General features: G+C 47.7%; 2 protein-coding genes across 9 annotated transcripts; both read left to right on the top strand.

The window, feature by feature from the left end:
- The first annotated feature begins 435 nt into the window (after positions 1-435).
- Positions 436-3,057, top strand: CGLD27 (DUF1230 family protein (DUF1230)). Of its 3 annotated transcripts, XR_015618965.1 has the most exons (9): positions 436-764; positions 869-1,021; positions 1,146-1,223; positions 1,294-1,389; positions 1,642-1,677; positions 1,816-1,973; positions 2,068-2,195; positions 2,570-2,705; positions 2,844-3,057. XR_015618965.1 is itself a non-coding variant. In XM_048707353.2 (8 exons), exons 1-8 carry the CDS (start codon positions 498-500, stop codon positions 2,858-2,860), a joined length of 933 nt encoding a protein of 310 aa, XP_048563310.1. In that variant the 5' UTR covers positions 436-497; the 3' UTR covers positions 2,861-3,057. The 3 variants fall into 3 exon arrangements, 2 of the variants coding, with proteins under 2 accessions (XP_048563310.1, XP_048563309.1); XM_048707353.2 differs by lacking the exon at positions 2,570-2,705; XM_048707352.2 differs by lacking the exons at positions 2,570-2,705; positions 2,844-3,057 and having other exon boundaries at positions 2,068-2,407.
- Positions 3,058-18,053: 14,996 nt separating this feature from the next.
- LOC147979719 (uncharacterized) lies at positions 18,054-21,793 on the top strand. 6 transcript variants are annotated; one of them, XM_087547137.1, is made up of 8 exons: positions 18,054-18,963; positions 19,053-19,205; positions 19,266-19,301; positions 19,422-19,511; positions 19,589-19,653; positions 19,731-20,181; positions 20,641-20,901; positions 21,002-21,793. In XM_087547137.1, exons 1-4 carry the CDS (start codon positions 18,799-18,801, stop codon positions 19,485-19,487), a joined length of 420 nt encoding a protein of 139 aa, XP_087403263.1. In that variant the 5' UTR covers positions 18,054-18,798; the 3' UTR covers positions 19,488-19,511; positions 19,589-19,653; positions 19,731-20,181; positions 20,641-20,901; positions 21,002-21,793. The 6 variants fall into 6 exon arrangements, with proteins under 6 accessions (XP_087403263.1, XP_087403262.1, XP_087403260.1 ...); XM_087547136.1 differs by having other exon boundaries at positions 19,419-19,511; XM_087547134.1 differs by having other exon boundaries at positions 19,053-19,301.
- The last annotated feature ends 1,032 nt before the right edge of the window (positions 21,794-22,825 follow it).

The raw sequence follows: 22,825 nt of genomic DNA, 5'->3' as shown, positions 1-22,825 counted from the left end.
AGACGGAATAATGTGAGATGACATCAACATATGCATGCAGGTAATCCTTAGTGATCCTCCACCATCTGACAACGGCAGGTACATCGCAAGGAGGAAGGAGGCCGTTTTTTTAGCAGTTTTATCATTTAGCAGGTGCGTAGTCATCGGACAACTCGCGTGTGCGCTCGGCTCCGCCGGATAGCGCAGCTGCGAGTTTAAGTTTTTGGGATGATTATATTTTTATTATTGGAGAACAATGTATAGTGGTCCGCACCTGGCTTGCCGTGCGCCGGCACGAGCAGGCAGCGTGCCACGGCGCATCCCACCACGTGTAGGCAGAGTGTCCAGACCTGGCCGTCGCGACCACTCCACTGCCTGAGCCACAAAAAAGTGAAAAACTGCAGGCAAAAAAGAAAAACCTGGGCCACGTAAAAGGTTCACGGCTATACATGGTGCCCTCTCGCTCCCCGAGTTCAGTACGTACGGTGGGCTAGAAGATAATAGGCGCGAGTTTTTCCATGTTGCTCCGCCTGAAGATTACCACCGTCCAGCCTGTGGCGCTGCTTCTTGGGCATGACCATGGCGCGACAGCATCCCCGCGGCGTCTCGCCGGAGCCCTTCCGCAGGGCGGTGGAGCGTCCACGAGAGCAAAGAGGCTGAGGAGCGTGGCGGTGGCGATGGCGCTCAAGGAGGAGGAGCCGGAGAGCAGCCGAAGCCGCTTCGCCGGGGGCGGCCCGAGCTGGGACCCCAGGATGGAGATCGGAGTCCCATACGAGCAAAGACCGGTATGATTTAGCGTCTCGCACAAAAGAAATTAGACACTTGGGCATGCACCTAGCTTGCAGTCTGAATGAAAGATTTTGCTGCTTAATGTGGATGATTGGCTCAGGTTAACGAGTACTCCGCTCTCAAGGAGAGCACCTTGTACTCTTGGGCAGAGCTGAGTCCAGGCTCTTTCTTCATGCGCCTAGGCAGCCTGTGCCTGGTCACATTTACAGTTCTGGCGGCCCCAATCTCAGCCGCAAGTTTCAGTCCCGGAAAGGTACGCCCGTTCGTTATGGTTCTATATTTTCAGTTTAATGAGCAGCGGAAATTGTGCTAGTATGTTGTTCCTCACAGTGTTGTTTGACCAATTTCTCCATGATATGTATGTCAACGCTATGCAGGATCCACTCAAGTTCGTGCTAGCTGCTGGGATTGGGACCCTGCTCCTGGTGTCTCTTGTGGTTCTCAGGATCTACCTGGTAAGCTTGGCAAACGTCGGCCGTATTTGAGAAAACTGTGCTAGTATAACAATACGTGCTAGTGCTGTAGGGTTGGAGCTACGTGGGTGACAGGCTATTATCGGCAGTCGTGCCGTATGAAGAAACCGGGTGGTACGATGGCCAAATGTGGGTCAAGCCAGCAGAGGTATGTATCATCATACTCCCTCCATTCCTAAATATTTGTCTTTTTAAAGATTGCAATAAGTGACTATATACAAAGCAAAACGAGCGAATCTACACTCTAAAATATGTCTATATATATCCGTATGTGATAGTCCATTTAAATTTCTAAAAAGACAAATATTTAGAAACTGAGGGGTACATGCTTGCTTGTTCAGCTTAAGCACAGCCATGCAATTCAGACTGCCTTTAAACGTATAATTCCTTCCTGATGCAGGTGCTGGCTCGCGACAGGCTATTGGGATCTTACAAGGTAACTTGTAGCTTGTCTTTTCTTATCATTCCATATGCTTCTTTCTTTTGGCGGGAAAACATGTATGATCGTTGACGCTTATATAACTATAAAAATGGATTTTTCACATTTTATCTTGGTGATCGACGGATTCTTCAGGTAAAGCCGGTGATCAACCTGCTCAAACAGACACTGGTGGGCACCGGTGCGCTGCTCGTCGGGGCGGTGGCACTCTTCGCCTTCGCCGCCCCCGTCGAGGAATTCGTCCACTCCTTCAATGGAGCCCCCACTACCGCCTCCTCTAAGCCGATCATGAGGTGAGTGAGTCAACTCGATGCTGCTACCCAGCTTTCACAATAGACTGTAAGCCATTGTTGCAAGCGGAATTGACTGGGGCGTGCCTGCGTGCAGGAGAGAGGACCTGCTGAAGCTGCCTGCCGAGGTGAGGCAAGACGACGACCTCGCTGCGGCTGCTGCGGAGGCCGCCAATGGACGCCCGGTTTACTGCAGGGACCGCTACTACCGGGCGCTCGCCGGCGGTCAGTACTGCACCTCGGACGACCTGCTCAACTGATGATAGCAAATAGTAATAGTACATACGTATTCTGGTATATGCAGTTTGCCACATTGATATAATAAGCACAAGTTAAGCAAATGTATCTTATCGGAATGAAATTTTGGGAAGAACGATGTTGTTGATTCTGTAATAGATTGCTTCATGATAACAGCTCACTGGCTGCCCCATTGTAAACTTAAAGCATCTTCCCCTAAAACTGAACATTTTAGACCACCTCCTACAAATTAACACAAAATTGGAAAAGCTAATGTAGAAATTAACCTAGTTGTAGTCTAAGGTCACCAAAGTTTAGAGTCCTAGATAGTTTTCTCACCAAGTTTGTTTAAATATGTTTAGGAAAGTGATCGTGTGAGAGTTGTAAACCGTATCCTACTCCGGTGGTTGTACCGCATACGGGGTTGCATCGTGTTGGTTGCCAAGTCGGCAACGCGTTGGACGTGGCAATGTATGCTGCTCGTAAGGGTAGTAGTAAGTTAGTATTGTGCATACGTACTACCTCCGTAATGCATAATATTACATAATATTATAGATTAGTATTTTAGATGCATTTTGGGCGCTGCTACGCCCGCATGCTCACTCGTTATTTCTCGTAACAAACGCTTTGTTGCAGAAACAAGTCAGCCTTGACCCGACCCCGACTGAGCTGCGCCCTGTGTGGCGCCGCCGCCAACCCACCGCGAAATCAGCCCGCCGCCGGCGCGTAGGAGCTACTTTAGGTCTGAAATCTTCTCTCCAATTTCCTCCAACAAGAGCTTTGTTGCGAAACTTTCTCATCTCTAATTTCTTGCAATAAGAGCTTTGTTGCGAAAAGTCATTTTTTATAATTTTCTGCAACAAGTCCCTTGTTGCAAAAACTCTTATTTTCTATTTTTTTGCAATAAGACTCTTGTTGCAAAAACTAAAAAGACATCTCATGCCGTGCCTAATTTTCTGTAACAAGACCCTTGCTATAAAAATTGCAACAAAATCTCTAGTCGTGTCGCGCAGTCTTCGTTGTCGCCGTTCCGCAACAACGTTGTTGTTGCAGAAACTTGGAGTGTGCGTGAACGTAAAGTGTTGTGATGTGGCTATGTCTAGTGTTGGTGGTGCCAGGACAGTGCTCGCCTAGAAATGCAGGGGGAATGGGAGGGGGTCTCCATCCATACCTGCTGGAGTCGACGTCGGCCACTGCCGAACCCGTCGCTGTCGCCGCTGCGTTGGATATGCCCAGTCGCCGAACGCCCCCGCCCCCGCCCCCGCCGCCCTCCTAAAGCCAGAAGCATCGCCCTCTCAGAGACAAGAGTCAATGGAGGCCAGTGGCACGAATGCTTATCCGAAACAATAGCTCTATTTCAGAAAACGAACGCGTGTGACAAGGAAAGCGGGGCCGTTCTCATCTGTCTGATCAACAGGCGATCCAACGGACACGGCGCCGGCAGATGCGCGTGCGACATCGGTCGGCTGAAGGTAAGCTTTTCCCATTTCAGATAACCTTACTTTTTTTTTCATGTAAGACAGATATAGTAGTACTCGATCGGTTGGTGTGTACAACGGCCGAGCATTCTCTGTTCCCTAGCCTAGCTCCGCTCCCATATCGCCGGCGGCCACTCCGGCCACCGTCGACCACCTCCCCTCCGTCCCGGCCGCCACTTCGGCGCCGTCGCCCACCTCACCATGGCTTCTCCCACCCCCTCCCCGTCTCCGGCCGCGGGGGGCTGAACCTGCGAGTGCCGCTGGCTGGAATCCAGCCCGTGCTCGGCGGAGTCCGACCGCGTGCCATGTGTTGGGGAACATAGTAATTTCAAAAAATTTCCTACGCACACACAAGATCATGATGATGCATAGCAACGAGAGGGGAGAGTGTGATCTACGTACCCTTGTAGACCGACAGCGAAAGCGTTAGCACAACGCGGTTGATGTAGTCGTACGTCTTCACGGCCCGACCGATCAAGCACCGAAACTACGGCACCTCCGAGTTTTAGCACACGTTCAGCTCGATGACGATCCCCGGACTCCGATCCAGCAAAGTGTCGGGGAAGAGTTCCGTCAGCACGATGGCATGGTGACGATCTTGATGCACTACCGTCGCAGGGCTTCGCCTAAGCACCGCTACAATATTATCGAGGATTATGGTGGAAGGGGGCACCGCACACGGCTAAGAATATGATCATGTGGATCAACTTGTGTTTCTACGGGTGCCCCCTGCCCCCGTATATAAAGGAGCAAGGGGAGGAGGCCAGCCGGCCCCTATGGCGCGCCAAGGAGGAGTCCTCCTCCTAGTAGGAGTAGGACTCCTACTAGGAGGGGGAAAGAAGTGGGGAGGGAGAAGGAAAGGGGGGCGCCGCGCCCCCTCTCCTAGTCCAATTCGGACCAGGGGGGGAGGAGGCACGCGGCCCACCCTGGATGCCCCTCTCTCTCTCCACTAAGGCCCATATGGCCCATTACTTCTCCCGGGGGGGTTCCGGTAACCCTCCGGCTCTCCGGTTTTCTCCGAAATCACCCGGAACACTTCCGGTGTCCGAATATAGCCGTCCAATATATCAATCTTTATGTCTCGACCATTTCGAGACTCCTCGTTATGTCCATGATCACATCCGGGACTCCGAACTAACTTCGGTACATCAAAACTCATAAACTCATAATATAACTGTCATCGAAACCTTAAGCGTGCGGACCCTAGGGTTCGAGAACAATGTAGACATGACCGAGACACGTCTCCGGTCAATAACCAATAGAGGAACCTGGATGCTCATATTGGCTCCTACATATTCTACGAAGATCTTTATTGGTCAGACCGCATAACAACATACGTTGTTCCCTTTGTCATCGGTATGTTACTTGCCCGAGATTCGATCGTCGGTATCTCAATACCTAGTTCAATCTCGTTACCGGCAAGTCTCTTTACTCGTTTCGTAATACATCATCTCGCAACTAACTCATTAGTTGTAATGCTTGCAAGGCTTATGTGATGTGCATTACCGAGAGGGCCCAGAGATACCTCTCCGACAATCGAAGTGACAAATCCTAATCTCGAAATACGCCAACTCAACATTCACCTTTGGAGACACCTGTAGAGCTCCTTTATAATCACCCAGTTACGTTGTGACGTTTGGTAGCACACAAAGTGTTCCTCCGGTAAACGGGAGTTGCATAATCTCATAGTCATAGGAACATGTATAAGTCATGAAGAAAGCAATAGCAACATACTAAACGATCGGGTGCTAAGATAATGGAATGGGTCATGTCAATCACATCATTCTCCTAATGATGTGATCCCATTAATCAAATGACAACACATGTCTATGGTTAGGAAACATAACCATCTTCGATTAACGAGCTAGTCAAGTAGAGGCATACTAGTGACGTTTGGTTTGTCTATGTATTCACACAAGTATTATGTTTCCGGATAATACAATTCTAGCATGAATAATAAACATTTATCATGATATAAGGAAATAAAATAATAACATTATTATTGCCTCTAGGGCATATTTCCTTCAGTCTCCCACTTGCACTAGAGTCAATAATCTAGATTACACAGTAATGATTCTAACACCCATGGAGCTTTGGTGTTGATCATGTTTTGCTCGTGGAAGAGGCTTAGTCAACGGGTCTGCTACATTCAGATCCGTATGTATCTTGCAAATCTCTATGTCTCCCACCTGGACTAGATCCCGGATGGAATTGAAGCGTCTCTTGATGTGCTTGGTTCTCTTGTGAAATCTGGATTCCTTTGCCAAGGCAATTGCACCAGTATTGTCACAAAAGATTTTCATTGGACCCGATGCACTAGGTATGACACCTAGATCGGATATGAACTCCTTCATCCAGACTCCTTCGTTTGCTGCTTCCGAAGCAGCTATGTACTCCGCTTCACATGTAGATCCCACCACAACGCTTTGTTTAGAACTGCACCAACTAACAGCTCCACCGTTTAATGTAAACACGTATCCGGTTTGCGATTTAGAATCGTCCGGATCAGTGTCAAAGCTTGCATAACGTAACCATTTACGATGAGCTCTTGGTCACCTCCATATATGAGAAGCATATCCTTAGTCCTTTTCAGGTATTTCAGGATGTTCTTGACCGCTGTCTAGTGATCCACTCCTGGATTACTTTGGTACCTCCCTGCTAGACTTATAGTAAGACACACATCAGGTCTGGTACACAGCATTGCATACATGATAGAGCCTATGGCTGAAGCATAGGGAACATCTTTCATTTTCTCTCTATCTTCTGCATTGGTCGGACTTTGAGTCTTACTCAATTTCACACCTTGTAACACAGGCAAGAATCCTTTCTTTGCTTGATCCATTTTGAACTTTTTCAAAACTTTGTCAAGGTATGTGCTTTGTGAAAGTCCAATTAAGCGTCTCGATCTGTCTCTATAGATCTTGATGCCCAATATGTAGGCAGCTTCACCGAGGTCTTTCATTGAAAAAACTTTTATTCAAGTATCCTTTTATGCTATCCAGAAATTCTATATCATTTCCGATTAGTAATATGTCATCTACATATAATATTAGAAATGCTACAGAGCTCCCACTCACTTTCTTGTAAATACAAGCTTCTCCAAAAGTCTGTATAAAACCAAATGCTTTGATCACACTATCAAAGCGTTTATTCCAACTCCGAGAGGCTTGCACCAGTCCATAAATGGATCGCTGGAGCTTGCACACTTTGTTAGCTCCCTTTGGATCGACAAAACCTTCCGGCTGCATCATATACAACTCTTCTTGTAGAAATCCATTCAGGAATGCAGTTTTGACATCCATTTGCCAAATTTCATAATCATAAAATGCGGCAATTGCTAACATGATTCGGACAGACTTAAGCATCGCTACGGGTGAGAAGGTCTCATCATAGTCAATCCCTTGAACTTGCCGAAAACCTTTTGCGACAAGTCGAGCTTTGTAGACAGTAACATTACTGCCAGCGTCAGTCTTCTTCTTGAAGATCCATTTATTCTCAATCGCTTGCCGATCATTGGGCAAGTCAACCAAAGTCCATACTTTGTCCTCATACATGGATCCCATCTCAGATTTCATGGCTTCAAGCCATTTTGCGGAATCTGGGCTCACCATCGCTTCTTCATAGTTCGTAGGTTCATCATGATCTAGTAGCATGACTTCCAGAACAGGATTACCGTACCACTCTGGCGCGGATCTTACTCTGGTTGATCTACGAGGTTCAATAGTATCTTGTTCTGAAGTTTCATGATCATTATCATTAGCTTCCTCACTAATTGGTGTAGGTGTCACAGAAACTGGTTTCTGTGATGTACTACTTTCCAATAAGGGAGCAGGTACAGTTACCTCGTCAAGTTCTACTTTCCTCCCACTCACTTCTTTCGAGAGAAACTCCTCTAGAAAGTTTCCGAATTTAGCAACAAAAGTCTTGCCTTCGGATCTGTGATAGAAGGTGTATCCAATAGTTTCCTTTGGATATCCTATGAAGACACATTTCTCCGATTTGGGTTCGAGCTTATCAGGTTGAAGCTTTTTCACATAAGCATCGCAGCCCCAAACTTTCAGAAACGACAACTTTGGTTTCTTGCCAAACCACAGTTCATAAGGCGTCATCTCAACGGATTTTGATGGTGCCCTATTTAACATGAATGCGGCCGTCTCTAGAGCATATCCCCAAAACGATAGCGGTAAATCAGTAAGAGACATCATAGATCGCACCATATCTAGTATAGTACGATTACGACGTTCGGACACACCATTACGCTGTGGTGTTCCGGGTGGCGTGAGTTGCGAAACTATTCCACATTGTTTCAAATGTACACCAAACTCGTAACTCAAATATTCTCCTCCACGATCAGATCGTAGGAATTTTATTTTCTTGCTACGATGATTTTCAACTTCACTATGAAATTCTTTGAACTTTTCAGACGTTTCAGACTTATGTTTCATTAAATAGATATACCCATATCTGCTTAAGTCATCTTTGAAGGTGAGAAAATAACGATATCCGCCACGAGCCTCAACATTCATCGGACCACATACATCTGTATGTATGATTTCCAACAAATCTGTTCCTCTCTCCATAGTACCAGAGAACGGTGTTTTTGTCATCTTACCCATAAGGCACGGTTCGCAAGTACCAAGTGATTCATAATCAAGTGGTTCCAAAAGCCCATTAGTATGGAGTTTCTTCATGCGCTTTACACTGATATGACCCAAACGGCAGTGCCACAAATAAGTTGCACTATCATTATCAACTCTGCATCTTTTGCCTTCAACATTATGAATATGTGTGTCACTACTATCGAGATTTAATAAGAATAGACCACTCTTTAAGGGTGCATGACCATAAAAGATATTACTCATATAAATAGAACAACCATTATTCTCTGATTTAAATGAATAACCGTCTCGCATCAAACAAGATCCAGATATAATGTTCATGCTTAACGTTGGCACCAAATAACAATTATTTAGGTGTAATACTAATCCCGAAGGTAGATGTAGAGGTAGCGTGCCGACTGCGATCACATCGACTTTGGAACCATTTCCCACGCGCATCGTCACCTCGTCCTTAGCCAATCTTCGCTTAATCCGTAGTCCCTGTTTCGAGTTGCAAATATTAGCAATAGAACCAGTATCAAATACCCAGGTGCTACTGCGAGCATTAGTAAGGTACACATCAATAACATGTATATCACATATACCTTTGTTCACCTTGCCATCCTTCTTATCCGCCAAATACTTGGGGCAGGTCCGCTTCCAGTGACCAGTCTGCTTGCAGTAGAAGCACTTAGTTTCAGGCTTAGGTCCAGGTTTGGGTTTCTTCTCTTGAGTAGCAACTTGCTTGCTGTTCTTTTTGAAGTTTCCCTTCTTCTTCCATTTGCCCTTTTTCTTGAAACTAGTGGTCTTGTTGATCATCAACACTTGATGCTCCTTCTTGATTTCTACCTCCGCAGCTTTCAGCATTGCGAAGAGCTCGGGAATAGTCTTATTCATCCCTTGCATATTGTAGTTCATCACGAAGCTCTTGTAGCTTGGTGGCAGTGATTGGAGAATTCTGTCAATGACGCAATCATCTGGAAGATTAACTCCCAATTGAATCAAGTGATTATTATACCCAGACATTTTGAGTATATGTTCACTGATAGAACTGTTCTCCTCCATCTTGCAGCTATAGAACTTATTGGAGACTTCATATCTCTCAATCCGGGCATTTGCATGAAATATTAACTTCAACTCCTGGAACATCTCATATGCTCCATGACGTTCAAAACGTCGTTGAAGTCCCGATTCTAAGCCGTAAAGCATGGCACACTGAACTATCGAGTAGTCATCAGCTTTGCTCTGCCAGACGTTCATAACATCTGGTGTTGCTCCAGCAGCAGGCCTGGCACCCAGCGGTGCTTCCAGGACGTAATTCTTCTGTGCAGCAATGAGGATAATCCTCAAGTTACGGACCCAGTCCGTGTAATTGCTATCATCATCTTTCAACTTTGCTTTCTCAAGGAATGCATTAAAATTCAACGGAACAACAACACAGGCCATCTATCTACAATCAAACATAAATAAGCAAGATACTATCAGGTACTAAGTTCATGATAAATTTAGGTTCAATTAATCACATTACTAAGGAACTCCCACTTAGATAGACATCCCTCTAATCCTCTAAGTGATTACGTGATCCAAATCAACTAAACCATGTCCGATCATCACGTGAGATGGAGTAGTTTCATTGGTGAACATCGCTATGTTGATCATATCTACTATATGATTCACGCTCGACATTTCGGTCTCTGTGTTCCAAGGCCATATCTGTATATGCTTGGCTCGTCAAGTATAACCTGAGTATTCTACGTGTGCAACTGTTTTGCATCCGTTGTATTTGAACGTAGAGCCTATCACACCCGATCATCACGTGGTGTCTCAGCACGAAGAACTTTCACAATGGTGCATACTCAGGTAGAACACTTCTTGATAATTAGTGAGAGATCATCTTAAAATGCTACCGTCAATCAAAGCAAGATAAGATGCATAAAAGATAAACATCACATGCAATCAATATAAGTGATATGATATGGCCATCATCATCTTGTGCTTGTGATCTCCATCTTCGAAGCACCGTCGTGATCACCATCGTCATCGGCGCGACACCTTGATCACCATCGTAGCATCATTGTCGTCTCGCCAATCTTATGCTTCCACGACTATCGCTACCGCTTAGTGATAAAGTAAAGCATTACAGCGCAATTGCATTGCATACAATAAAGCGACAACCATATGGCTCCTGCCAGTTGCCGATAACTTGGTTACAAAACATGATCATCTCATACAATAAAATTTAGCATCATGTCTTGACCATATCACATCACAACATGCCCTGCAAAAACAAGTTAGACATCCTCTACTTTGTTGTTGCAAGTTTTACGTGGCTGCTACGGGCTTAAGCAAGAACCAATCTTACCTACGCATCAAAACCACAACGATAGTTTGTCAAGTTGGTGCTGTTTTAACCTTCGCAAGGACCGGGCGTAGCCACACTCGGTTCAACTAAAGTTGGAGAAACTGTCACCCGCTAGCCACCTTTGTGCAAAGCACGTCGGGAGAACCAGTCTCGCGTAAGCGTACGCGTAATGTCGGTTCGGGCCGCTTCGTCCAACAATACCGCCGAACCAAAGTATGACATGCTGGTAAGCAGTATGACTTATATCGCCCACAACTCACTTGTGTTCTACTCGTGCATATAACATCAACACATAAAACCTAGGCTCGGATGCCACTGTTGGGGAACGTAGTAATTTCAAAAAAAATTCCTACGCACACGCAAGATCATGGTGATGCATAGCAACGAGAGGGGAGAGTGTGATCTACGTACCCTTGTAGACCGATAGCGGAAGCGTTAGCACAACACGGTTGATGTAGTCGTACGTCTTCACGGCCCGACCGATCAAGCACCGAAACTACGGCACCTCCGAGTTTTAGCACACGTTCAGCTCGATGACGATCCCCGGACTCCGATCTAGCAAAGTTTCGGGGAAGAGTTCCGTCAGCACGACGGCGTGGTGACGATCTTGATGCACTACCGTCGCAGGGCTTCGCCTAAGCACCGCTACAATATTATCAAGGATTATGGTGGAAGGGGGCACCGCACACGGCTAAGAATATGATCACGTGGATCTACTTGTGTTTCTAGGGGTGCCCCCTGCCCCCGTATATAAAGGAGCAAGGGGAGGAGGCCGGCCGGCCCCTATGGCGCGCCAAGGAGGAGTCCTCCTAGTAGGAGTAGGACTCCTACTAGGAGGGGGAAAGAAGTGGGGAGGGAGAAGGAAAGGGGGGCGCCGCCCCCCTCTCTCATAGTCCAATTCGGACCAGGGGGGAGGAGGCGCGTGGCCCACCCTGGCTGCCCCTCTCTCTCTCCACTAAGGCCCATATGGCCCATTACTTCTCCCGGGGGGGTTCCGGTAACCCTCCGGCTCTCCGGTTTTCTCCGAAATCACCCGGAACACTTCCGGTGTCCAAATATAGCCGTCCAATATATCAATCTTTATGTCTTGACCATTTCGAGACTCCTCGTTATGTCCGTGATCACATCCGGGACTCCGAACTAACTTCGGTACATAAAAACTCATAAACTCATAATATAACTGTCATTGAAACCTTAAGCGTGCGGACCCTACGGGTTCGAGAACAATGTAGACATGACCGAGACACGTCTCCGGTCAATAACCAATAGCGGAACCTGGATGCTCATATTGGCTCCTACATATTCTATGAAGATCTTTATCGGTCAGACCGCATAACAACATACGTTGTTCCTTTTGTCATCGGTATGTTACTTGCCCGAGATTCGATCGTCGGTATCTCAATACCTAGTTCAATCTCGTTACCGCAAGTCTCTTTACTCGTTTCGTAATACATCATCTCGCAACTAACTCATTAGTTGTAATGCTTGCAAGGCTTATGTGATGTGCATTACCGAGAGGGCCCAGAGATACCTCTCCGACAATCGGAGTGACAAATCCTAATCTCGAAATACGCCAACCCAACATTCACCTTTGGAGACACCTGTAGAGCTCCTTTATAATCACCCAGTTACGTTGTGACGTTTGGTAGCACACAAAGTGTTCCTCCGGTAAACGGGATAGTTGCATAATCTCATAGTCATAGGAACATGTATAAGTCATGAAGAAAGCAATAGCAACATACTAAACGATCGGGTGCTAAGCTAATGGAATGGGTCATGTCAATCACATCATTCTCCTAATGATGTGATCCCATTAATCAAATGACAACACATGTCTATGGTTAGGAAACATAACCATCTTCGATTAACGAGCTAGTCAAGTAGAGGCATACTAGTGACGTTTGGTTTGTCTATGTATTCACACATGTATTATGTTTCCGGATAATACAATTCTAGAATGAATAATAACCATTTATCATGATATAAGGAAATAAAATAATAACATTATTATTGCCTCTAGGGCATATTTCCTTCACCATGGTCCTACCATCTCGCCCTCTGTTCGTCGCCGGGGGCCCTAGCTCCACAGGTCCCCTCCTCCCATCATGCTCCCCAGCCCTCACCGCCCGCCGTGCGCCTCGCCCCCCGTTACGAGGTGCACCGGGTCATGCACGAGGCCAAGGCCAGGCCTGCATATGGCGGTGGCTGGGAGGTCGCCGAGGGCCGGCATCGCCCGCGCCCCCACGGCATGCATCGCCGCAGGCGGGACAACCGCGCTAGCCACACTCGCAGCTTGCCGTCTTCTCCGCACCCTTGGGAGTGCCCACACTGCCTTGGCACCGGTCACCCTCGCTCTGAGTGCCGGAAGGATGCGTGCTGTCGACGTTGCCGCTTCTTCGGTCACATTGCGAGGTTCTGCATTGCCCCGCGCCCGTCTTCCCTGAGCGTCACGCTCGCGGCTAAGCATACGCGTCCATCATCCCCGCAATCCGTTGGCTCCTCGGCTTCGAGCTTAGCGGGCCCATCCCCACCCACGTCCTCCGGGCCCGGGATGAGCCTACCTCGACATCCATCGCCACCATCACCACCTCCTCTGCCGCGGTCACCCCTTCGCCACCTGCTTCGGCTACTCCCTTGCCCCCCGTTTCCGCGGGCACCTATGCGCAGGCCACGCCCCTGGCGTTGTCGGGCCACCCCGCCCTATGGCCGACTGGAGTCGTCTGTTACCTGTCGTGGTCTGCACGCTTGGATGCGGCCGGCTGGAGCCGTCTGCTACCTGCCGTGGTTTGCACTCTTCGATGCGGCCGAGCATGCCATGGACCTCGCCTTGGTGGCCATCGTCGCCGGGAACCGCTCCGGCATCTCCGCCACTGATGTCACGCGAGAGCTGAGCGGGCGCTTCCTACTCGGGCCTGTGGACTTCTCCGTCCACCATCGCCGCGAGACGAGTTCCTCATCCGGTTTCGGGATGCCGCCGACCACGCCCGTGTCGCTGCAAGACCGGTTCGTGCTGCCAGGTTTCGGCTGATTCTGAATCCATGGAGCCATCTAGCCGGGGCCAGGCCTGTCTCACTTTGCATCTCCGTCGACATCGAGATCACCGGCATTCCGGACCATGGCTGGGACATCTCCTCCGCCGTGCAGCCGCTCGCCCCCTTTTGCCTCGTCGACCGGCTGGTTCCTGCGACATTGGACGGTAGCGACATGTCTGTCTTCCGGCTGTCCGCTTGGACCACCAACCCCGACATGATCCCTCGTACGTCCGAGCTCCTGCTTGCCGAGCCTGACGACCTCGCCGACGCGAACCCCCACCTGGTCGACCGCTTTGCTGTCTCGATGCTGCGTTTTCCAGAATCCATCCATGTGCGGCACACCAACGACTTCTGCTTCCCCGTCGCGCCCCCTCCGCCTCTGTCGGCAAGGAAGGATGGTGATGGCAGTCGCGCACCCTCACCAGCCCTCCCGGAGGCTTGGCCTAGCCGGCACGACTTCCCGCCACCCGTCGTCCTTGTGGCTCCTCCAGCCAGGGCTCGGCCCGACAGCATCAGGGTCGGCGTGCTGGACCGCCACCATATCGTGGTTGGCAAGGCATCCTGGGACCCCATCCCGCCATTGGCAGCGTCAACCGTGGGCCCCTAGTTCGTCAAAGGTTGTCGGGTCTATCTGCTGACCTGGGCGCCACTACAGGCCAAATCCCTGATGCGCCCCCAGTTCAAACGCAGGCTGCGACCACCCTGGCCATCTGCGGCCCACCAGCTGTCAATCCCATCTCACCCTCTAACCGCGCAGCGAGCCCCATACCTCATTCCTTGTGCCTAACTGCCTCGGATCCTTTGGTATTACGGCTGCTTATAAAAGGGAAACAACCATCCTCATATGTGCATGCCTTCTCCCTCCTCTAGCCATTGCTTTCCCCATCTACACAGCTTCAGCACCCATTCTATTCTCCCTCAAGAACTCCTCCCCATCTTTTTCCTTAATCCGCTCATGGCCAGGTCTGGCACCGGAGGCAAGTGGGAGGCCTCAACCATCACCAACAAAGATATCAAGGATCTGAAGCGCGATGGCTACCTTCTGTCCGCCATCGTTCACCGGGCCCCAGGAGAGGGCTAGGTCATCCCCACACCGTGACCTAGCGAGAGGGTGGTGTTCGTCCGCCACTTTATCCGGGGACTGGTCTTCCCGCTCCACCCCTTCGTCTGAGGGCTGATGTTCTTTTATGGGCTAGATTTTCATGATCTAGATCGAACTCTATTCTCCACATCTCGGCCTTCATCATCGTTTGCATGGACTTTCTTCGGATCCATCCGCACTTTGGCTTATGGCTGAAGGTTTTCAATGTCAAGCCAAAGATCATTGACGGCCAACAAGCGGACTGCAGGGGGGCATGGTCAGCAAGCTCACTCGCGTTGAGTGGTCGGAGGGTACGTTCATAGATATTGTCCAAGTTTGGTAGAAGGAGTGGTTCTACATTACAGAATCCCGCGACGCAGCCTGGGCAGCAGCCCCCGAATTTAGATCCGAACCGCCCTCGAGGCTCACCTCATGGACCAAAAAGAGCCTTGATTGGGGATTACCCGAAGAGGTGGAGCTACTTCAGAAGCGCATCGTCAGCATAAAAAATGTGGGCACCAAGCTGACCAACGTGATCCAAGTGATGCTCTGCCGGCGCCTCCTCCCTTGCTAGCAAAGGGTTGGCCCAATGTGGGCGTATAAGTCCGAAGACCCCGTCACCGTGCACCACTTCCACGTCACCACCCATGACAAGTTGTGGAAGATGCTTTTCAAACCTTAGAAGGATTGGCCAGACGAATAGGAGGATATCGACCTTGATGCCGAACACCCCCTAAGAAGGTAATAATGCTCTCCTAATTTCATGTTTAGGTATTAGTTTTCCCAATAAGGGATCTGACTCCTTCTTCCCCTTCCTCGTAGGGCTGGCTCGATAAAGCCATGCTGATGAACAGCCCGACCCCGTAGCTCGAAGACCCCAGGCCGGCCCTGTTAGAGGAAATGCTGATCGTGGCGCCATACTAGATGCCAGAAAGAAAAGAAAAAAAAGGAAGAAGAGCGAGATGGGGGAGATCAGAGAAGGTCTCCGCTCACGGGCACACCCAGGCTCTATGTCTGGGGAAACTCAAGCTCCCTCTGACCCCGACGGGGAACAGGAGGAGGACGAGGAGGAGAGAAGCTCCTCTCATGCAATCAAGAGGGTGACGTCCGAAGATGCCGAGGAGGAACAACCTGCTCGTGTCCCAAAGATGCAGCGCAGGCCCAAGTTGGCCCGACTCGATGATAGCTCGGATTCCGACAAGGAATCCGCAAAGTCCAAAGAGGTTCCCAAGAGGAACCCCAGGGTCAAGCCCCCTACGAAAAGGTACGGATCTGTACACTCCAAGGTACTCATTTTATTTTGTCTATTGTTAACATGTTGTGTGTACTTCGTGTTATAGCCCATCGCGTGACCTCCCTAACGACCAAGTCTTGGAGGGAAATTCTCCACCAGCCAAACTGGCGGGGAGCGGAACCGCGTCGCGCTCTACACCTCCCCCGATTACTGGAGAGACCGGGGAGGTGCTATCCCGAAGGACTCCTCCCGGTCCAAACACGAGGGGGTGGAGGTGACAAAGTTATGGCCGAGGTCAACACCTCGGTCACCAAAGACAAAGAGGAGGGATCCCTTCTGGGAAACAAGGAGGAGGAGTTCGGTCAACCCAAGCCCTCCCAAAAGACGTTTCTGGAGCCCCCAAGGCCCTCGGAGGCGTCAATTCCGCCCTCCACCGAAGGAGGAGACAGGGCCCCGCCGCCAGCGCCGAACACCGGTGATCGAGTTTTGGCTGGTTGGATGGAAGCGATGGAGGAGGCCTTGCAGCTCTTCCATCATTGCGGAGCACCGCGTCTTAATGGGCGTGGTTCTGCAAAGTATTCAGTCCATTAACAACGGACTGAAGGAAGCCTTCAGTGACCTCCTGACGGGCTTCGAGGTAAGCCTTGTAATGTTCTTTTCATAAAGCGTATTTTTGAACAAAGTTATACACTCCTTGTATATAGCAGCCCCGAGACTTTGTTAGGGTTGAAAACCCCGGCGGATGATCGAAAAACTATTAAATCAGGAGTCTAAACTATGTGAGTTTTGTTTGTTATTGTAGGCCTCATCTCTGGTGGCGGCTGCTAATGCCGCGACCCTGGATGAGATGAATCAGAAGCTTAAGAGCTCTGATGAGGAGCTCGACCTCGTCAACAGACGGTTTGATGAGGCGCAAGGTTAGCCTGGTCGAGACTTTAGATTTATCTTGTTGGTCAAAATATTCAGGATGATCCCTGCTACTTCTTGACCTTGCGTTGGTTTTTCCCTTGAAGAGGAAAGGGTGATGCAAAACAATAGAGATAACTATTTCCCTTAGTTAAGAACCAAGGTATCAATCCAGTAGGAGAAGAACGCACAAATCACCAATACCTGCAAAAACAATCAAACACTTGCACCCAACGCGATAAAGGGGTTGTCAATCCCTTCACGGTCACTTGCAAAGGTGAGATCTGATAGAGATAGATAAATAAAACTAAACAAAAGGTAAAATATTTTTGGGGTTTTTTTGGTTTATAGATCTAAAAATAAAATATTGCAAAATAGTAGATCAAAAACTAATATGATGGAAAATAGACCCGGCGGCCATAGGTTTCACTAGAGGCTTCTCTCATGAAGGAAAATAATACGGTGGGTGAACAAATTATTGTCGAGCAATTGATAGAAAAGCGCAAAGTTATGACGATATCCAAGGCAATGATTATGTAATATAGGATTCACATCCATGTCAAGTAGACCGACTCCTGCCTGCATCTACTACTATTACTCCACACATCGACCGACTCCTTCCTGCATCTAGAGTATTAAGTTCATGAAGAATAGAGTAACGCTTTAAGTAAGATGACATGATGTAGAGAAATAAATTCAAGCAATATGATGTAAACCCCATCTTTTTATCCTCGATGGCAACATTACAATACGTGCCTCACTACCTGTCGTGGAATTGTCACGCCAAATGTCCTAACGAAAGGACTTAGTCGTAGGGCCATTGCAACTAGGAAGCTTAAAGGGGTTAATCGGGACAAAGGACACGAGATGTTTATACTGGTTCGGCCCCTTACGGTGAAGGTAATAGCAATTTTCTGACCAATTTTGATCCAGAATAATAGCAATAGCTTGGGAAACTTGTTTGTCTCAACACTTAGCCAATTCTGTTTCTGGCTTCCTTCGAATGTCTTTAGTCATGGCGGCTTATCACGCCGGCTCACTTTTCCTTTATATGTCATTAGCCCTTACTTAAGCCGCCATTACTCATTTGTACCATCATCATTTAACTTTTACTTTCACCATTGAATTGAACCGGCACATTACTTTCATTTCAGTTTGTCCTTTGCTCATCATGCCGTTAAAAGCACCAACTGTCTGCAACTGGGTCCCTTCCACAGTTACTGAGGATACCTTGAAGGAATTTGTCACCATAGGATTTTTGCCAGAGAAAAATGTTATGTCTTATCGTGCACCTAACTCGGACGAAGAACGACCTCAGCCTAAATACGGTGAAGTTATCATTTTCACCGATCACATGAACCGGGGTTTCTCACCACCCGGCTCAAAGTTCTTCCGAGATGTTCTGCATTTTTTCAAGCTTCACCCACAAGACATTGGACCCAACTCTATATCCAATATCTGCAATTTTCATGTTCTTTGTGAGGTATATCTTCAAGAAGAACCGACCGTGGAACTCTTCAGAGAATACTTTTATCTGAACCACCAGAATGAATGCACCAACGGCCTTAGTTTGGAGCTTGGTGGAATCTCAATTCAACGCCGACAGGGCGCCGTCTTTCCCTTAATAGTCTTACCAAGCCATCCCAAATATTGGAATCAGACCTGGTTCTACTGCCAAGATAAGTCACCAGCCAATGAAAAACCACTGTCGGGTTATCGCGCGGAATGTCTGGATTCCAAGTTTGTGCTCCCTGATAAGCTTACCGCTGCTGAACGCAAGAAGCTTATTCCATCTATTAGAAGGATTCAACCTTTATTGGGGAACGACTTAACTGGAGTTGACCTAACCCGTTGCTGGGTCGCATGGCGGGTCATCCCCCTAAGCCGCTGATCCAAGTTAATGTACGAGTATGGCGGAGGCCCAAATGACTCTCTGCATTATAGCTCTGTTCAATTGACTGAAGAAGACGTTGTTGCAATGTCAACCATCCTCATGAACGGAAAATACGAGGACTGCAGTAAGGTTGGGTTAAACACCTTCTGCAAACTTAACCTGGCCCTAGAGGTGAAAACCCCTGACCTCTTTCTCTTTTTGTGTTTTCCTCAGTAGTTTAAATACTTGCATGACCTTTCAACTTGTTTATTTGTTTACAGGCCAAATCTGACTTCTGGAAGGCCAAGTATGATCATGAAGCTGCCAAGAAGGCTAGAGCCGCTGCCATAGCCGCCCGGAGAACGACCCAGAAGCCCAAGAAGAAGAAGACTGCATCTGACTTATTCCACCTGGATGATGCTTCTGAATCGGAAGTAGCCCTTGACTCCCTTGGCCAGTTTTTTAACTATCTTATTGACACTGACTATTGCCAGGACGACACGGGGGCCAGCCAGGCCGTGGAAGAAGAGGTAACTATTTCCTCCGACTCAGCCCCTTTGCCAAGACAGAAACTTCGACTGGTAACCCGGAAAGTAAGGTTTTCGCACCCTTTGGCTTATCTGGGCCCTCATTTTCTTTTGAAAAAGCAGCAACATGAGAGCCGCCGTCAGGCCCGGACTAATGACGACGATGAACCACCTTCTGATTTACAATAAACTCCTCGAAAACGCCAGAATGAGGTTTCTTTCATCTTTGTCTTTTGCTTCCATTAATGGATCTATTCCCTTGCATCACTAACTTTATTTTACCTTTGCAGGAGGTTTCTCGCTCTTCTGGCGACTCGTCGCAAACTCAATTTCCGGCTTTCAAGACTGCCCCTGGGTAGGAACAATCATCTTTCTTCTGCATCTTTTAAAAACTGCATTATTACACTAGCTGTCTCATAAAATCTTTCTTAGAGGTCAAGCCAAATCCAAGAAGGCCAAGGTGATTAAGCCGACAGAAGACCCGAAAGTTCCTGCAACTGAGCCGGCCATGCCAACTCCCTCTCAAACTGAAGCACCAGAAGACCCGGCTGTTCATACTCAATTGGACCCTCCTGAGTTGCCAGCCGATGATGCCACCCTTAATCCGACCATTACTGAACCATCTAGCTCATCTAACCCGCCAACAACTTCTGATACTGACGTTTTGATTACCGGTAGCCGGTTTGTTGAACCGGGGACCCCCACTATATTAGCGCGACATACTGCTAAGAAAGAGGCTTTAGAGAAGCAGAAAGTGCGGTTTGATATCTCCCATTACGTTCACCTCAATGTCAATGATGTACTGTCCGGCTATCTCAGTCATGTGCACTCCAGCCGTGACTCGGAAATCGAGATGGTCAAACAATTAAAACTAAAATATGTGGTATGTTCTCCGGTTTACTTATACTCTGCCAGCCCCAAGTCTTCAGATGATGAACTTGAATGATCTGCAGACTTTATGATATAAGTTGATACTTTGCCTCTAGGTTTTTCGAAAGTCCAATAGAGTAGCGTAAACTTCACCTATAGTCCCCAAGGGCCAGCTCAATTTATCATAAATGAACCGGTACTTAATTGCATAACTGTCTTTTACTAGTCCCAATAAGTATTGTGATCCAACTCAATCTTGAAAAACTTTCTGAATATCATGCATTAGCCCCCAAGTGCCAAGCGTTGTTACTTTGTAAAACCCTTGGGACTTGAAACATATAAAAGTCATAAAAAATTGCTTTGGCAGACATTAGCCCCCAAGTGTCAAGTGGTATTGTGGTGCAAAGTACTTGAGACTTGAACCCTTATAACTTTTAGTTTAAGTCTTGACACACCTGTGAATGTTCTGTAGAACGCCCTATCTGAATTGGGCTCTCAATTGACGGATGCCAAGACCTGACTGGCGGAGTAGGAGACAGAGATAAAGACCACTGACTCTAAACTCCAATTGAGCCTCTCTGAATCTGAGAAATTGAAGACCAGCTTAGCTGCAAAAAAGAAATCCCGAGACGAAGAAAAGACGCTGCTGATACAACACGCTGAGACAGCTGAGGCGGCTCTTGTGGAGGCTACAACAGAGCTCACTGGTTTAAAAAACCGGGTGTCTCAAATGGTCTCCGCCATCTTCGATGAGTTATTTGCATAAGTCCCTTATACTCTATTTGTACCAAGAATGTAAACCGCCTGCTTAACTTTTGTTAAAATACTTACAGGTCCATGGAGTAACAACCTGAGCCAGGATAGTGTGACAAAGCTGAAGGCGGTTTATACCTTGGTGGAACAACTTTATACGGGAGCTCAACGGGCGCTTGCTGCTATCTCTCCTGCCAACCAAGGACCCAACCGCCTAAGTGATGTTTTGAAGAAGTTATCGATCTTACCCGCCAGTTTTCAAGAGGTCAAACGATCTTGTGCCAGAGCCGGAGCCCTGACTGCCCTGAGCCGCTCCAAAGCTTGGGTGCCGGATTTAGACCCGGTGGACGTGGCTAAGGGGTACCCTACCGTGAAGCAAGACGGGACTCCATTTGAGCAAGATGACTTTATTACCTGCGTAAGGGGAGTTCATCCTAAAGCTACCATTCTTGGAGAGGAGACCAACATCGAGAAATATCAGCCGAGTTTTGATATGGAGAATAAGAAGATGGCGACTCCCTCTTATAAAGTGACAGATCTTACCGCCGGTTCGTCAACACACTTTTGCCCCGGAAATTGACCCGGCCGACCTAATTGATGATGAGGCCGAGTTCATTGCTTTGAACGGCTTTGACTGGTCCAATCCCAGCTTCCAACCAGTGGAGGGAGGTGAGCCGGCCAGGGGGGAGTCATAACCATCTGAACAATCCAGCTTTTAGCTTAAGACCTACTTAGGAGAGAAAAAACAGTCTAACCTTTTGGGCTCTCAATGCCTTGTAATAGGTTAGTTTGAAAACTGCATATTTTGCCTATGCCATTGTGCATATGACTCTTTACCCATGATGTCAATATATGCATTACATCCGTGGTTACATCTGTAATGTTTTAACTCTGTTCCTGAAAAAGATGAAAAAATTGTCCTGGCGGTTTAGCACCGGATGGGTCAAAAACACCCGATATATGACCATGAAATTATCATAGTGGAAAAAACAGAACCGGATTAGGATAAACAAGGCTGAAAAAACCTTTGATTAACGAACAAACACAGAGAAACTTGTTCATGAATGACACTATCATACTTGTGTTCTTTGAACCTGGACTGCCGGTTTACATGACCCGGATGATGAGGTTGATAACCCAATCTTTTGTAGAAGTTAATACTTCCATATGTCTAATGACTATTATGCCTTGGCAACTCATTGTCAAATAACCGAGCCGGTTTAATTTGAAACCATACTGACAGTTAAATTTGAGATGATAAAAAACAATAAGACAAAACACTAGGCTTCAGACAATGTAAATCAAAATATTTAAATAAAACCGGAGGCTTCTGATTCGAATACGATCAGTAAACTGGACCAAAGGGGTTAAGCTAATGTTCGAATACGATCATATAGCCCCCAGTGGCTTTGGCGTTGCGCCGATCAAGAGGGTACCGACAGCTATGTTCTCTTTGGTTCGAATACGACCAATGTTTGAACAGGAAGCCCCCAAATGAGCTTGAGACGTTTTTAATGACCCTGATTCGAATACGATTCAAGTCGGACCCAAAAGGGGTTAAGCTATGATTCAGATATGATTAAGAAGCCCCCTAGTGAGTTTGGCTTTGACCGATCAACAGGGTTACGACAGCTATGTTCTCTTTGGTTCGAATACGACCTATGTTTGAACAGGAAGCCCCCAAGTGACCATGAGGTTTACAGCTAGATTCGAATACGATCATGAGCCGGACAAAAAGGGTTAAGCTAGATTCGGATACGATCAGCCCCCTTTTGGTCATTTTGAATAATGAAAATAATAAAGATATACGATCATTGAAAAGGAAAAGGACAGAGCTCCTGCTTTATTACTTATGATAATATATACAACATCAAAGTATGTACTTGACGAGAGCCGGTGGCTTA

Source organism: Triticum urartu, chromosome 3A (genome assembly GCF_056163025.1).
Source record: "Triticum urartu cultivar PI428250 chromosome 3A, HENAU_Tu73, whole genome shotgun sequence".
Lineage (NCBI taxonomy): Eukaryota > Viridiplantae > Streptophyta > Magnoliopsida > Poales > Poaceae > Triticum > Triticum urartu.
The sequence above is the reverse complement of the archived record's forward strand: the minus strand, read 5'-3'. Positions and strand labels throughout refer to the sequence as shown.